We start from the raw sequence: 16,742 nt of genomic DNA, 5'->3' as shown, positions 1-16,742 counted from the left end.
GAAAGAGTGGAAGGGTTCAGAGAGATGGTAGTGAAGTAGAGATGGGTGTCATCAATGTATAATTGGAACCTTGTTTTTGGATGATGCTGCATAACAGTAGCATTTAGGAGAAATAGGAGAGGGCCAAGAATAGATCCATGGTCGCCACAATGTAGGAGCAGGAAGAGAAGCCATCACAAGTGATTGTCTGATCATCACTGGGCAGGTACGAATGGAGCCAGGTGAGTGCAGTCCCACCCAGCTGGATGACAGAGGAGAGATGTTGGAGAAGGATAGTGTGGTTAACCGTGTCAGAGGCTGCAGACAGGTCAACAAAGACGAGAAGGGATAATTTACCACGGGCACAATCACATAGGATGTCATTTGTGACTCTGTTAAAAGCCATTTCAATACTGTGTCGGGGCAGCAACCTGCAGCGATTCTAATATAGATTTTGGGTAGATGCACATGTATTTAGGAGGTTTTTGAAATGACTAGCACAATTATTAAAAACCACAGCCATCCACTGACATTGTTAATGCATTTAATGGTGCCATAAAAACTCCCGGTATTCTTTCCAGGCATGCTTACAGATTCATTAATAGGTTTTCAAATGTGAAATGAAGTCAATTTTAAATTTCATAAGTCAATTTCCCTAAACTTTTTAACTATTTGCTTTCACTGGAATAAAAGTTTCAATTTTGGTCTATAAGATTGGCTTTTAGTATATGTATCTCAGTGAAGGTGAAGGACTCAGAAGTAAGGTGATAAATATGCCAAATTCATCAAAAAATAAATCCCGTGATATTCCTGTCTTAAAACTGTTATGGAAGTAGAAACCACATAAATATTCAATTGCCTCAGTCAGTTCTCTAGTCCCGGAACTCTTCATGAATATTAAAAAGATAATTTAGTTGAAGCAGAATTAATCAACTGTTTTCATTTGAATGACTTATCCTGTACTTAATGACAGTGTTGCATGCTATATATCCTTAATAGATGGTAAGCTATTTTTGGAACGGAAGGTAACGTTAGAAAGGAAAGGAATCTGACGAAGGGAAAACCTTGCAGGTTTTCTTACTTCCATAATGTACAAGCCAGTAAGAGATCTGTGGATTCTAGCCACACCTGACCCAGTCCTTGCTGGGCCCCATGCCTCAGAGAATTGACTTCAAGATCCTCATCCTCACCTGTAAATCCTTCCATGGTCTTGCTCCCCACTACCTTCACAATCTCCTCCAACGTGCCTGTAATCTCTACTCCAATGGCACCTTTGCTCTTCATTACTTGTTCTCTCTGCTTCAGTCTGTATACCCCACCCTCTGGCACTTGGCTGTAATTAGTACTTGGTCTTCCCTTTACCACTATCCTCTGTGCTCTACCAGCACCTTGGTGATGGGGTTTACAATATGATAAGATTTAACATTCAACCAGAAAATGAAAAGATCAACACAAAAAAACTAGACAAAAATGAACAGAAAACAGAGCATATGAGAAAATAGAAAAGAGGTTAAGGGAATAAAGAAAGCTGAGAGTGAGTATGACAAAAAAAAACCTCAAAAACATTAAAAAGGAAACAAAGATACTTTACAAATGTATTACTAAAAATTATTTGTCAAAGGCAAGATGGGAGCTCTGAGAGGAGAGGATTGTAAGTTTGTAGAGGATGTCTAAAACTGGCAGAAGTATTTCTCATTGGATAGAAGCAAATCAGAAGAGGCTAAGCTGAAGGAGTTCAGCGAAAAATTAAGAACATAAGAAATATAACTTCCCCCAGTCCACCACAAACTCCCTGGCCACTGACTGAAGCTGAACTAGACTGTTAGCAGCCCAGACTTTTTGTTTAAACCCATAACATGTCCATCCCAAAGACTGCTTAGTTTCACTTCTACTCTCCATAAACTCCAGCTTGTCCAAAACTTAGCTGCTCATATCTTGTCCAGTTTGCCTTTCATCCTGTCCTAGCTGACCTCCCCACATGACTTCCAAAGTCTTAAATTTTAAATCTTCATCCTCATCTTGAAACTCCTGCAAGGCCTTGTCCCACCCTACTTCTCCAACTTCCTCCAGACCTACATTCCCTTTCCAAACACTTCTCTGCTTGGACTCTTGAATTTTTATTTCCCCCACCTGCCCCTGCCCCCCCCCCCCCCCCCCCCACTTATCACCTCATGGGTGGCAGAATCTTTCAGGTACCTGAGTCCTGCTCTCTTCAATTTCCTGCCTAAATCTCTTGATCTCTCTTATCTGTTTGATCAAGTATTTGGTGACCCTTTCCAGTAGGCTTTCCTGGCTCAGTATCCATTGTCTATTTGCCTGTCTTTGAAGCACCTTGCTGCCGTTTTGTTGCATTAAAGGTGCTATATACGTTGAAATTGTACGCAGTTGTACCTGTTAATCAAGTCTGTAAGCATTGGGAATGAATCTGTTTTAATTATTTTACTTAGCAAATAAATGCCTCTAATTATGTAAAGTTCTGATTCATTCCTAGGATCCTCAGAAATGTGTGACCCAAATCCATGTAAGGGTTGGCCAATTATTTTGGTGCATTTAATGCATCCAGGCCAAAATATTTTGCCTTTTGAGAGATGCCAGCTAATATTTTATTTAGCTGCCCTGTTAAATCTGGACTAAGAATCCATGCAAAATGCCAACTCGTACAAGTTATGTAACTTGGCAGTAGTGGGAAAAACATTTGAAATGTGATTGTGATGCTTGGATTATTGCACAGCTAACTTTGAAGTTCTGGAGTAGGGATGTGGAGTGCTGAAACTATTTCCTGACTAGGTACACAGAAATACATAGGAGTTACAACATGGGCACAGGCCATTAGGCCCAACGAGTTCATTTATTCTTCACATGAGCAAATAATCCAAATCACATTTACTCACTCTGTTCTCGTATCCCTAAAACCCTTGAATGTTGACAGTTTCTGCCTCAACCACTAATCCTGGAAGTGAATTCCACAGCTTCGCTTGTGCCCTCTGTTCTAAATCTTTTACATTTAATCTTGAACCTGTGGCCACTTGATCTTGGCTCCTCAATTACTGGAAACAGTCTGCCTCTATCTTTTTTTGTATATTTTGAAGTGCATAATGAATTTTGTTTTGAGTCAATGTAGCCATGGATCAGTGAAGCCTGAAAACTTACTTTACGATGATGGTTGGTAGGGTAAGTAAAATTTATAGCGAGGAGTAGGCCTTGATTATGTTTGAGACCAAACAATAGTAAGTTAGAATTGAACTTTGAAAGCTCCTCAGAATTATAGAGTGGGCCATTCAGCTTCTTGAGCCTGTTCTGTCATTTAGTTAAATTGCGGCTGATCAACTCCATTTACTTTGATCCAGGTCCCTTGATATTCTTGCATAACAAAGATCTGTCTGTCTCAATCCTGAACATTTTTATTGGCCCAAAATCCATAGCATTTAAAAAAAATCTTTCATGGGATGTGGGCATCGCAGAAAAGGTCAGTATTTGTTGCCCATCCCTAATTGCGCTTTGAGAAGGTGCTGGTAAGCTGCCTTCTTGAACCACTGCAGTCTATCAGATGGGGGTACACCAACAGTGCTTTTACACAGGGAGTTCCAGGATTTTGATCCAGCGACAGCGAAGGAATGGCGATATATTTCCAATTCAGGATGATGTGCGACTTGGAAGGGATCTTGCGGGTGGTGGTATTCCCATGCATCTGCTGCCCTTTTTCTTCTAGGTGGTAGAGGTCACGTGTTTACAAGGTGCTGTCGAAGGAGGCTTGGTGAGTTACTGCAGTGCATCTTGTAGATGGTACACACTGCTGCCACTGTGTGCTGGTGGTGGAGGGAGTGACTGCTTGAGGTGGTGGATGTGGTGCCAATTAAGTGGGTTGCTTTGTTTTCAATGGTGTCGAGTTTCTTGTGTGTTTGTTGGAGCTGCACTTATTCAGGCAAGTGGCGAGTATTCCATTACAGTCCTGACATGTGCCTTGTAAATGATGGTCAGGCTTTGGGGAGTCAGGTGAGTTGCTCACAGAATTCCCAGCCTTTGACCTGCCCTTGTAGCCATAGTTGAGTTTCTGGTCAGTGGTAACCTCCAGGATGTTGACGGTGGGGGATTCAGCTATGGTAATGCTGTTGAATATCAAGGGGAGATGGTGAGATTCTCTCCTGTTGGAGATGGTCATTGCCTGGGACCTGTGTGGCACAAATGTTACTTGCCACTTGTTATCCCAAGTCTGAATGTTGTCCAGGTCTTGCTGCATGTGGACACTGACTGCTTCAGTATCTGAGGAGTTGGGAATGGTTCTGAACACTGCAATCATCAGTGAACATCTCTACTTCTGACCTGATGACAGAGGAAAAGTCATTAATGAAGCAGCTGAAAATGGTCACGCCTAGGACAATACCCTGAGGAACTCCTGCAGCGATGTCCTGGGGCTATGCTTGGCCTCCAACAATGACAAACATCTTCCTTTGTACTGTGTATGACTCTAATCAGTGGAGAGGCTTCCCCTGATTCCATTGACTCCAGTTTTGCTAGGTCTCCTTGATGCCATATTTGGTCAAATACTGATGTCAAGGTCAATCACTCTCACCTCACCTCTTAAGTTAAGCTTTTTTGTCCATGTTTGAACCAAAACTTTAATGAGGTCTGGAGCTGAGTGGCCCTGGTGGACCCAAACTGAGCATTGGTGAGTAGGTTGTTGCTGAGTAAGTGCTGCTCGATAGCACTGTCGACGACACCTTCCATTACTTTGCTGCTGATCGAGAGTAGAGTGAAGGGGTGGTAATTGGCTACATTGGATTTGTCCTGCTTTTTGTAGACAGGATATACCTGGGCAATTTTCCACATTATTGGGTAGATGCTTGTGTTGTAACTGTACTGGAACAGCTTGGCTAGGGGTGTGGATAGTTCTGGAGCACAAGTCTTCAAGGAAGATATCAATGGACTAGCCAGGTGGGCAGAAATGTGGCAAATGGAATTCAACCTGGAGAAGTGTGAGGTGATTAATTTGGGGAGGTCAAACAAGGCAAAGGAATACACAGTAAATGGGAGAATATTGAGAGGTGTAGAGGAAGTGAGAGACCTTGGAGCGAATGTCCACCGATCACTGAAGTTAGCAGGACAGGTCGATAAGGTGGTTAAGAAGGCATATGGAATTCTTTCCTTTATTAGCCGAGGTATAGAATATAAGAGCAAGAAGGTTATGATAGAACTGTATAAATCATTGGTTAGGCCATAACTTGAGTACTGTGTGCAGTTCTGGTCACCACATTACAGAAAAGATGTAATTGCACTGGACAGGGTACCGAAGAGATTTACGAGAATGTTGCCAGGACTGGAAACATGCAGCTATGAGGGAAGATTGGATAGGCTGGGGTTGTTCTCCTTTGAACAGAGGAGGCTAAGGGGAGATTTGATTGAGATGTACAAAATTATGAGGGACCTGGATAGAGTGGATAGGAAGGGCCTATTTCCCTTATCAGAGAGGTCAGTGGCTAAGGGGCATAGATATAAAGTGATTGGTAGAAAGATTAGAGGGGAGATTAATTTTTTTTCACCCAGAGGGTGGTAGAGGGTCTGGAACTCACTGCCTGAAAGGATAGTCAAGGCAGAAACCCTCAACTCATTTAAAAGATGTGCACTTGAAGGACTGTAACCTGCAGGGCTATGCGCCAAATGTTGGAAGGTGGGATCAGGCGGGATGGCTCATTTTTCGGCTGGCGCAGACACGATGGGCCAAATTGTCTCTTTCTGTGCCGTATATATGCTATGTTCTATGTTCTAATTATGGGCCTGATTTTAACCCTACTTGCCAGCAGCATTCCCCTGTGGCCGCCGTGTTTTTAAATTCTCAGTTTCTGGCAGCATCCACCCTCCTGCTGCAAGCATACAGGGAACTCATTGATATTTAAATATTGGGGTCTGATGATGTCAAACCGTTCCCAGCGTGAACTTAACTGCTGATCACAGCAGTGACGAGGCCAAAGTAATTTAAAAGTGTTTTTTTTTTTGTTTATTCCTTTCATGGGATGTGAGCGTCGCTGGCCAGACCAGCATTTATTGCCCATTCCTAATTGCCCTTGAGAAGGTGGTGGTGAGCTGCCTTCTTGAACCGCTGCAGTCCATATAGGGTAGGTACACCCACAGTGCTGTTAGGAAGGGAGTTCCAGGATTTTGAACCAGTGACAGTGAAGGAACGATGATATAATTCCAAGTCAGGATGACGTGTGGTTTGGAGGGGAACTTGCAGGTGGTGGCGTTCCCACACATTTGTTGCCCTTGTCCTTCTAGGTGGTAGAGGTCACGGGTTTGGAAGGTGCTGTCTGAGTGGCCTTGGTGCGTTGCTGCAGTGCATCTTGTAGATGGTACACACTGCTGCCACTGTGCGTGGGTGGTGGAGGGAGTGAATGTTAGTGGACGGGGTGCCAATCAAGTGTCCTGGATGGTGTCAAGCTTCTTGAGTGTTGTTGGAACTGCACCCATCCAGGCAAGTGGAGAGTATTCCATCACACTCCTGACTTGTGCCTTGTAGATGGTGGACAGGCTTTGGGGAGTCAGAAGGTGAGTTACTTGCCGCAGGATTCTTAGCCTCTGACCTGCTCTTGTAGCCACGGTATTTATATGGCTACTCCAGTTCAGTTTCTGGTCAATGGTAACCCCCAGGATGTTGATAGTGGGGGATTCAGTGATGGTAATGCCGTTGAATGTCAAGAGGGGATGGTTAGATTCTCTTGTTGGAGATGGTCATTGCCTGGCACTTGTGTGGCGTGAATGTTACTTGCCACTTATCAGCCCAAGCCTGGATATTGTCCAGGTCTTGCTGCATTTCTACACGGACTGCTTCAGTATCTGAGGATTTGCGAATGGTGAACATTGTGCAATCATCAGGGAAAATTATACTCTGAATAATTAATATCAAGTGTCATAACTTAGTATCATTTTGAGGGAAGACTCTGAAAAGACCTGCAAAGGCTCATTGTTGTTAATGAATAGAATGCATGATGTTGAATCATTTTGGTAGTTTCCTTGTTCTGAATATTGCTCTTCAGCTTTTATTATATTTTGGGCATGTATGTAAGTGGTTGATAGTTAATAATTAAAAACAATGAGGTTCTTAACATTGTTGTTATGACTATTGAAGAAAAATTCAAATCTGGGCCTTTTAAACAACCATGAAAAGTCAGTAAATAAAATCTTGATTATATCTCGAAGGATTTTTTGACTCATGGTTTATGCCAACTCTATTGCTTCAACAGATCACACATAAAAGCAAAAGACTGATAACTCACCATTTGCGTAAGGGTTGACTGTCTTTTTGTTTGTCATAACACGTGCTGTAGCATTATTAACCTAAGCAAATAGATGATCATGTTAGCAAGCATAGTAAAGGAGACGCCATCAAATTCCAAAAATCATGCATTACTAGCATTACACTTAAATTTAAATAATGCATCTACTGGTAAAAGGGATTAGATGCATAACAGAATCACAGACTATCTTGATTACATTTATTTTCATGACAAACATTGTGATTTCAAAAAGCATCATTTAAACAGTTTTGAAAGGCATAAAAATGCAAATTAAACAATACCGCTCATATTTGTAATTTAAAGCATGCATCTACTTTCCATGATAGAAGTAAGTCAAAGAAATTACAATGAAACAAAAACAAAAATTCCTTTATGAAGGAACATGCAGTGGCAAAAGGAAGAGGAAGACAAGGTACAATAAACAAGGATGTCAAAAAAGGACAAACAGAATTGCAGTGTGCAACATAACCCTTGGTAATAGAAGTAACATTATAAAAGCAACATCTAGCATCCAACACTTGGAACAAGAGCTGTTTCCATTGCAAGAATTAACAAAATCATTCAAGCTTTAACCACAGCTAACAAAGGATAAAAGAGGGTGCATTAATTGACACATATGGAGTTAACGATCTGAGTAAGATGTGCACGAGTCATCATCAATCAAATCAGTGCCTTCCAGGCAGCTAAAACGTACACTCAAGTACAGGCGTACCAATAAAATAGCATCAAGGACTAATACAACAAGTCAAAAAATTCACGTGGTCAGCGTTATACGTGAAACGGCAGATGGATTTCTCCACTTACCCTTCGGCACCATCGCCAGCATGTGTATTTGTACAGTTACCATGGTTACTGAGTTTGGTGAGGGCCCTAAATGCTACCGTTGAAAGGGGGAAATGAAAAGGCAAAATATGCAACATCTTACTCAAAGACTAAACCACTAAGAGGAAAATGGAATTGATCTTTATAAATATATTTCAAATATACTGTATATATGCAAAAAGGCAGTGTTGAGTGGGATCAGTGGTACAGATTACTGTGTGTGAAATTTCACAAATATTTTAGAAAAAAAACAAGCTAGATTTGGAATTTAATTTTTGGCAAATTCAAAGTAGGCCTTTGGCCTCTGGTTACCCAGTCAGCTGTGGAGAACAGTGATCCTAATTAGTATTATCTATTGTCCAATTTAACTCTTCTGTTTTTCCCCACCATCCCTCATCAACCCTGCAATGAAGAAGACTGACCAGTTTTGTTTTACTTACACAGTTTTGGAAGTCTTTTTGCACCCAGCTTAATTATTAATTAACTCAACAAAGGAAACAATACATATCTGTAACAGGATGAGCCTTGCCTGTCAGTCACACAGAAACTCAAAACCAAGTTTAAAAAATAAAACTAAAAAGCAAGGCCAAAACTTTTCTAAATATTTATAAACATGGGGGAGGGAAAAGGGAGCACATGAAGAGACAGATGACGCGCCTGAAAAGACAAATGATAGTGAAGCAGACATTAAAAAGATGAAGGGAAATATTTTGGACATGCACCTCTATTTTACGGCCCTCTACCACCGTGCCGTGTAATTTCTCCCTCGCCCTGTCCGCATCAGCACTATTTTCGAAAGTTACGAAACCAAATCCCTGCATGCAGGCGGGAGAAGGGGAAAACAACATGCACATCATTATATAAATCATTGACCACTTTTTTCTCTCTTTTTTGTCTTGTTCTTGCTTTGCTTCTGTAACATGCAAATTAGAAAAATATAACAGCATTGAGATGTGCAATAAATAAGCAACAGATGTGAACAAGTCTCCTTCAGTTTATACACCTAGTGAATTGAAGTATGATTCAAAATAATACCACTACTTTACAGACGAAAATAAATGTAACTAAAGAAAAGTGGTACCAATGGAATCAAAAGGAATTTCAAAAGTGTTTTTCGACACAGAAAAAAGACTGAAATTATGAGAAAGTAAAATGGATCACTTATGTCATGCAAAAAAAAAGAATAAAAACATTCCCGACAAAGGGAACAACGTGTGCACAGAATTTAGACTAAATGCAAGTAAATTGTAAAACATTGCTTATTATGACATGCTGTAGTGGTTTATAAAGTAAAAGAACAAGCATGCAACAACAGGGATAATCTAACATTGACAATTTTGTTCATAATTATAACCTTTACTTACAACAATGAACCTAATTCAAATAAATCTCACAACGTAGCATTTCTATTTTTAAACAATAAACTAAATAAAACTTTCACACATATGCATTAAGGACATGAGCTATGAAGGTAAAAAAATCAGTTCTGAATTCAGTGAAGTTTGTATTTTGCAACGTTACAAAAAACATATAGGATAAAAATTCCGATTCTGCACTCACTCGCCATGATTTTCTGCCCATCAAAGTCAATGTGCGGAATATCGCAGACTGGCAAATGTAGAACTGGAATTCTTACCCCCACATTCTATACCATTGACTTAACCTTCACAGCCTCAGGCCTATATAAAATGGATTAATTTATGACCTGACAAAGTAAACATGGGTGGGAGGCAAGATGGACCGAGCTCAATAACCCATGCTATAATGAGCTTTTTGACAGGTCAGATAAGCCATTGGGTGGTTATGCCCACTTTGGGACAAATAGCTAATCCAACAGACTGGCAGTGTTCTGTTACCTTCCGCTGTCCATTCATCTACAAAGAGATCTTACTGCAGCATCTGGTGTTATCCTTTGCCTTTAGGTCAAGTGAAGTAATTACAGGTAAAAAAAAGATTGCACATTATGGTTTATCTTAATCAATAGAATAGGCATGTATGCTCTGAGGGTTAAGTAACACGAATTGCAAACACAACAAACATTTCTAAAATGAAACCATGTTAGCTTTATGTGTATTTCTCTTTATTTTGTTTCCATTAGTTGAAAGTGATGGGACAGTCATTCCAACCTACGCCAGGTTATGTGGAAACATTTCTGCCTATGACTGGTGTCTTGCTAAGAATTTAATAATAGGCATCAAATTTTAATGTTTTATTCAGAATTATTTGCTAATGTAATCTGTAAAACTATTGTGAATAAATCCTTGTAAATACATTCAACGCAGAAGAGTCAGAGGTGATACATTTTGGTAGGAAGAGTGAGGAGAGATGATACATACTACATGGTACAATTTTAATGGGGTGCAAGAAGAGAGAGAGCTGGGGATGTTTGTGCACAAATCTTTGAAGGTAGTAGGACAGGTTAACAAATTAGTTAATTAAGCATATAGAATTCTGGGCTTTATAAATAGAGACATAAGAGTACAAAAGCCAGGAAGTAATACTAAACCCAAATAAAACAACAATTCAGCCTCAGCTGGAACATTCTGTCCAATTCTGCACAGCATATTTTAGGAAGGATCTGAAGACTTTTGGAAAGGGTATGGAAGAAATTTTTTTATTTACAGATACAGCACTGAAACAGGCCCTTTGGCCTACCAAGTCTGTGCCAACCAACAACCACCCATTTATACTAATCCTACATAAACCCCATATTCCCTACCACATCCCCACCATTCTCCCACCACCTACCTACACTAGGGATGATTTACAATGGCCAATTTACCTATCAACCTGCAAGTCTTTGGCTGTGGGAGGAAATCAGAGCACCCGGCAGAAACCCACGCGGTCACAAGGAGAACTTGCAAACTCTGCACAGGCAGTACCCAGAACTGAACCCGGGTTGCTGGAGCTGCGAGGCTACAGTGCTAACCACTGCGCCACTGTGCCGCCCACACTAGAATGGGTCCAGGGATGAGGAATTACAGCTACGTGAATAGACTGGAGAAGCTGGGGTTGTTCTCCTTAGAGAAGAGAAGGCTAAGAGGAGATTTGACAGGAGTGTTTAAAATCATAAAAGGTTTAGATAGAGCAAATAAAGAGAAACTGTCTCCAATGGCTGAAGAGTCAACAACTGGATGGCACAGATTTAAGGTGATTGGCAAAAGAACTAGAGGTGACAGGAGGAAAACATTTTTTTATGCAAAGAGTGATTAGGATTTGGAATACACATCTTGATAGGGTGGTGGATTCACATTCAATTGTAACATTCAAAAGGGAATTGGATAAATACTGGAAAGAGAAAGAAATTGCAGGGATATGGGGAAAGAGCAGGGGAAGTGGGACTAACTGGATTGCTCTTCGAAAGAGCCGGTACTCAATTTTACTGTACAATTTACAAAGACTTAATGGACCAAATGGCCTCCTTTTATGCTGTACTATTCAATGATTCCATGATTTAAGGGTCCATTAATTTGGTCTCTTGGATGTCACTAGGATAAGAATAAACTTTACTCAGTATTCAAAAGATCAAGGAAAAAGAAGTGAAATTTCATTGTAAGCAGGTACTGCCACACCCTCCAGGTGGGCAATGGCCAACCTTCCAACTTCCCGAGCACCAAAAATTTTGAGGCCCAACTAATTTTTTTCTCCTGATTCTAAAATAAGTGTGTCAACCCAAAGATAAAGGGATAGAGTTTTATTGTGGCACCTGGGGAAGAGAAAATTGGATAGTTTCCAATCTGCAATGCCTGTTTTATGGCTAGGCAACAAGGGAAGGGAAGGGGAGGAGAGGGAAGGGAGGAAGGAAGGAAGGAAGACTTATATAGCTCCTTTCTTGCCCACCAGAGGTCCCGAAGTGTTTTTCAGCCAGTGAAGAACTTTTGAAGTGTAGTTACTGCTGCAATGTAGGAAACACAGCAGCCACTGTGCCCTCAGCAACCTCCCACAAACAGCAGTGTGATAATGATCAGCTAATCTATTTTATTGTGATGTTGATTGAGGGATAAACACTGGCCAGGATACCAGGGATAACTCCCCTGCTCTTCTTTGAAACAGTGCCATGGGATCTTTTACATCCACTTGAGACAACAGACAGGGCCTCAGCTTAACGTCTCATCTGAAAGATGGCACTTTTGGCAGTGCAGCACTCCCTCAGTACTGCACTGGAGTGTCAGCTTTGACTTTTATCCTCAAGTCCTGGAATTTAACTTGAAACCACAGCCTTTGGGCTCAGAGACAAGAATGCTATCAACTGAGCAACAGCTGACACCAACATCTACTCCAAAGTCTTCTCAATAAAAACAACACCTTTCATCTATATAAAATGCCTTTATTGTCGATAAATGCCCCAAATAAGCAGATATTAGATGGAGTGGCTAAAATTTTGCTCAAAGAGGTCAGTTTTAATGAGATTCCTAGAGGAAGAGTTAGAGGTACAGAGGCAGGGAGTTTTAGGGAGGGAACTGTATAAGTCAGGATCATGACAGCTGAAGGCAGGGCCATCAATGGTCGAGTGAAAGGAGTGAGGGTTAGACAAGAGGCCAGAGTTGGATGAACACAAATTTCTGGGAGGTTTATAGGGTTGGAGGAGGGTTCAGAGATAGGGAGATGGTGAGATCATGAAGAGGTTTGAACACAAGGATGGCAATTTTAAATTTTAGGCATTGATATATCGGGAGACAATGCAAGGGTGCAGGGTGAGTGGGCCTTGGTACAGAATAGACTAAATGCAGCAGTGTTTTAGATTAGCTGAAATTTATGGAAGATGAAAGAGGGAGGCTGGCCAGCAGATCTTTGCAGTAGTTGTGTCTGGAGTTGACAAAGGCAAGGCTGAGGGATTAAGCGAAATGTGGAGAGGTAAAATGTCTTATAGTCAGCAGGTATGTGAAAGCTGATGCCATGTCATCAGATGATGTCGTCAAGGGGCAGCATATAGATGAGGAACAGGAGGCAGCCAAGGATAGATCCTTGGGGGATTATGGAGGTAACATTGTGGAGCCAGGAGGAAAAGCCATTGCTGAAGTTGCACTGGCAACAATTCAATTGGTGAGTGGAATGAAGTGACCGTAGTTCCACTCAGCTGCACATCAAAGAGAGGCATTGGAGGATGGTGGCATGGTCAAAGGCTTCAGAGAGGTCGAGAATGTTGAGGAGAGATAGCACACTACAAAGTCACAGAGGATATAATTTATAACTTTGATTAGGATGGCTTCACTAATGTGGAGAGGAACCAAAAAATGAAGCGCACCAAAAGCCCAGAGTCGGCAATCGGAGACAGAGTGAGAGACAGGAGCACGGCGGGAGCAGAGGTTTAAAAAGCGTGCCAAAAGCCCAGTGTCGGAGACCAGAGACAGAGCAAGAGAGAGAGAGGAGCAAGGCACGAGCGGAGAGAGAGGAGCATGGCAGGAGCAGAGGGAGAGAGAGAACGGCGGGAGTGGAGGTTTAAAAAGCGTGCCAAAAGCCCAGAATCGGAGACCATAGACAGAGCGAGAAAGCGAGAGAGAGCAGCACGGAAAAATCGAAAAGTGACAGCAGAATGATGTCACAATCAACAATGAGAGCCGCCGGGGTAAGTATACAGATAAACTTTTAATTTAATTGAACTGAAATCAAACATAGCATCAAATATCACAGGCAAGCAGGTAGGTGATTGTTTTGGGAAGAAGCTACCTGTTTGGTGGTGAGTATCTGGTAAATGATTAAGTTCCATTCGAATCCTAACATTTGAAATAGTAAAGGAACTAATGGTAAGCTTAATAAAAGATATTAAAAAAAGTAAAATGAAATAAATAATTGAATAAAATAGTTAAGTAGTTAATTAAAACACATTAAGGATGGCAAGACAGGTGATGTATCACAGCTGCAGCATGTGGGAGTTCTTGGATGCCAGTGTGATCCAGGGCAAACACGTCTGCAGTAAGTGTTTGTGACTCGAAGAGCTTCGGCTCAGAGTCATTGAACTGGAGTCCGAGCTGCAGACACGGCGACACATCAGGGAGGGAGAATGTTACCTGGACATTTTGTACCAGGAGGCAGTCACACCCCTTAGGATAGGGTCTTCTGATTTGGTCAGTGGTCAGGGTCAGGACAGTGTGACTGCAGCTGAAGCAGGTCAGGGGACCCAGAAGGAAGAAGTGCAGGAGCCTCAGCCTTTGCTATTGTCCAACAGGTTTGAGGTTCTTTCAGCTTGTTTGGATGAGAGTGGGGGCTGCAGGGTGGATGAGCAACCTGATTATGGCACCATGGTAAAGGAAGCCATTCAAATGAAGGGAGAAAAAAGGAATATAGCGGTAGTAGGGGACAGTATAGTGAGGGGGATTGACACTGTTCTCTGCAGCAAAGAGCAAGAGTCCAGATGGCTGTGTTGCCTGCCCAGTGCCAGGGTTCAGGACATCTGTTCAGGGCTGGAGAGGAACTTACAGTGGAAGGGGGATGATCCAGTCGTTGTGGTCCATGTAGGTACCAATGACACAGGCAGGAGAAGGAAAGAGGTTCTGCATAGTCAGTATGAGGAACCAGGTGCCAAATTAAGAAGCAGAACCTTCAAGGTAATAATCTCTGGATTATTACCCAAACCACGTGCAAATTGGCATAGGGCAAATAAGATTAGAGAAATTAATGTGTGGCTCAAAGAGTGGTGTGGGAGAGGTGGGTTCTGGTTTGTGGGGCACTGGCACCAGTACTGGGGAAAGTGGCTGTACCGTTGGGACAGTCTACACCTGAACCTTGCTGGGGTTATGCAAGTTGCATAACTAGGGAAGTAGAGGGGGTTTTAAATTGAATAATGGGGGCAAGGAATCAAATTTGGGAAGATATGGTAAATCAAGGAGTAGAGACAAGGCAAGAAAGAAAGGTATTAATATGGAAAATAATAAACAGACTGTGACAGGAAGGGTCACAGCGTACAAATCTAAGAGTCAATCAACAGATAGAATAAAGAACAGTACAGCACAGGAACAGACCATTCGGCCCTCCAAGCCTGCGCCGATCTTGATGCCTGCCTAAACTAAAACCTTCTGCACTTCTGGGGATCGTATCCCTCTATTCCCATCCTATTTATGTATTTGTCAAGATGCCTCCTAAACGTTGCTATCGTACCTGCTTCCACCACCTCCCCCGGCAGCAAGTTCCAGGCACTCACCACCCTCTGTGTAAAGAACTTGCCTCGCACATTCCCTCTAAACTTTGCCCCTCTCACCTTAAACCTATGTCCCCTAGTAACTGACTCTTCCACCCTGGGAAAAAGCTTCTGACTATCCACTCTGTCCATGCCGCTCATAACTTTGTAAACCTCTATCATGTCGCCCCTCCACCTCCGTCGTTCCAGTGAAAACAATCCAAGTTTATCCATCCTCTCCTCATAGCTAATGCCCTCCAGACCAGGCAACATCCTGGTAAACCTCTTCTGTACCCTCTCCAAAGCCTCCACGTCCTTCTGGTAGTGTGGCGACCAGAATTGCACGCAATATTCTAAGTGTGGCCTAACTAAGGTTCTGTACAGCTGCAGCATGACTTGCCAATTTTTATACTCTATGCCCTGACCGATGAAGGCAAGCATGCTGTATGCCTTCTTGACTACCTTATCCACCTGCGTTGCCACTTTCAGCGACCTGTGGACCTGTACGCCCAGATCTCTCTGCCTGTCAATACTCCGAAGGGTTCTTCCATTTACTGTATACTTCCCACCTGCATTAGATCTTCCAAAATGTATTACCTCACATTTGTCCGGATTAACTCCATCTGCCATTTCTCCGCCCAAGTCTCCAACCGATCTATATCCTGCTGTATCCTCTGACAATCCTCATCACTATCCGCGACTCCACCAACCTTTGTGTCGTCCGCAAACTTACTAATCAGACCAGCTACATTTTCCTCCAAATCATTTATATATACTACAAAGAGCAAAGATCCCAGCACTGATCCCTGCGTAACACCACTAGTCACATCCCTCCATTCAGAAAAGCACCCTTCCACTGCTACCCTCTGTCTTCTATGACAGAGCCAGTTCTGTATCCATCTTGCCAGCTCACCTCTGATCCCGTGTGACTTCACCTTTTATACCAGTCTGCCATGAGGGACCATGTCAAAGACTTTACTGAAGTCCATATAGATAACATCCACTGCCCTTCCTTCATCAATCATCTCTGTCACTTCCTCAAAAAAGTCAATCAAATTAGTGAGACACGACCTCCCCTTCACAAAACCATGCTGCCTCTCGCTAATAAGTTCATTTGTTTCCAAATGGGAGTAAATCCTATCCCGAAGAATCCTCTCTAATAATTTCCCTACCACTGACGTAAGGCTCACCGGCCTATAATTTCCTGGATTATCCTTGCTACCCTTCTTAAACAAAGGAACAACATTGGCTATTCTCCAGTCCTCTGGGACCTCACCTGTAGCCAATGAGGATGCAAAGATTTCTGTCAAGGCCCCAGCAATTTCCTCCTTTGCCTCCCTTAGTATTCTGGGGTAGATCCCATCAGGCCCTGGGGACTTATCTACCTTAATGCTTTGCAAGACACCCAACACCTCCTCCTTTTTGATAATGAGATGACTGAGACTATCTACACTCCCTTCCCTAGGCTCATCATCCACCAAGTCCTTCTCTTTGGTGAATACTGATGCAAAGTACTCATTTAGTACCTCACCCATTTC

At 42.3% G+C, this 16,742-nt stretch overlaps 1 protein-coding gene across 12 annotated transcripts in view; it reads right to left on the bottom strand.

Annotated features, from left to right (window-relative positions):
- The window catches only part of rbfox1 (RNA binding fox-1 homolog 1), a 1,351,350-nt gene that overhangs the window by 138,936 nt on the left and 1,195,672 nt on the right, over nucleotides 1-16,742 (bottom strand). For all 12 annotated transcript variants that reach the window (XM_068056115.1, XM_068056118.1, XM_068056113.1 and 9 more), the window contains 2 exons: nucleotides 8,813-8,905; nucleotides 7,248-7,308 (listed from right to left, as the gene is read on the bottom strand). In XM_068056115.1, the coding sequence (XP_067912216.1) occupies nucleotides 7,248-7,308; nucleotides 8,813-8,905 (154 nt within the window). The remainder of the gene's footprint in view (nucleotides 1-7,247; nucleotides 7,309-8,812; nucleotides 8,906-16,742) is intronic.

This window comes from Heterodontus francisci, chromosome 24 (genome assembly GCF_036365525.1).
Source record: "Heterodontus francisci isolate sHetFra1 chromosome 24, sHetFra1.hap1, whole genome shotgun sequence".
Taxonomy (NCBI): domain Eukaryota; kingdom Metazoa; phylum Chordata; class Chondrichthyes; order Heterodontiformes; family Heterodontidae; genus Heterodontus; species Heterodontus francisci.
Note: the sequence above shows the minus strand (reverse complement) of the source record. Positions and strands in the feature narration are given on the sequence as shown.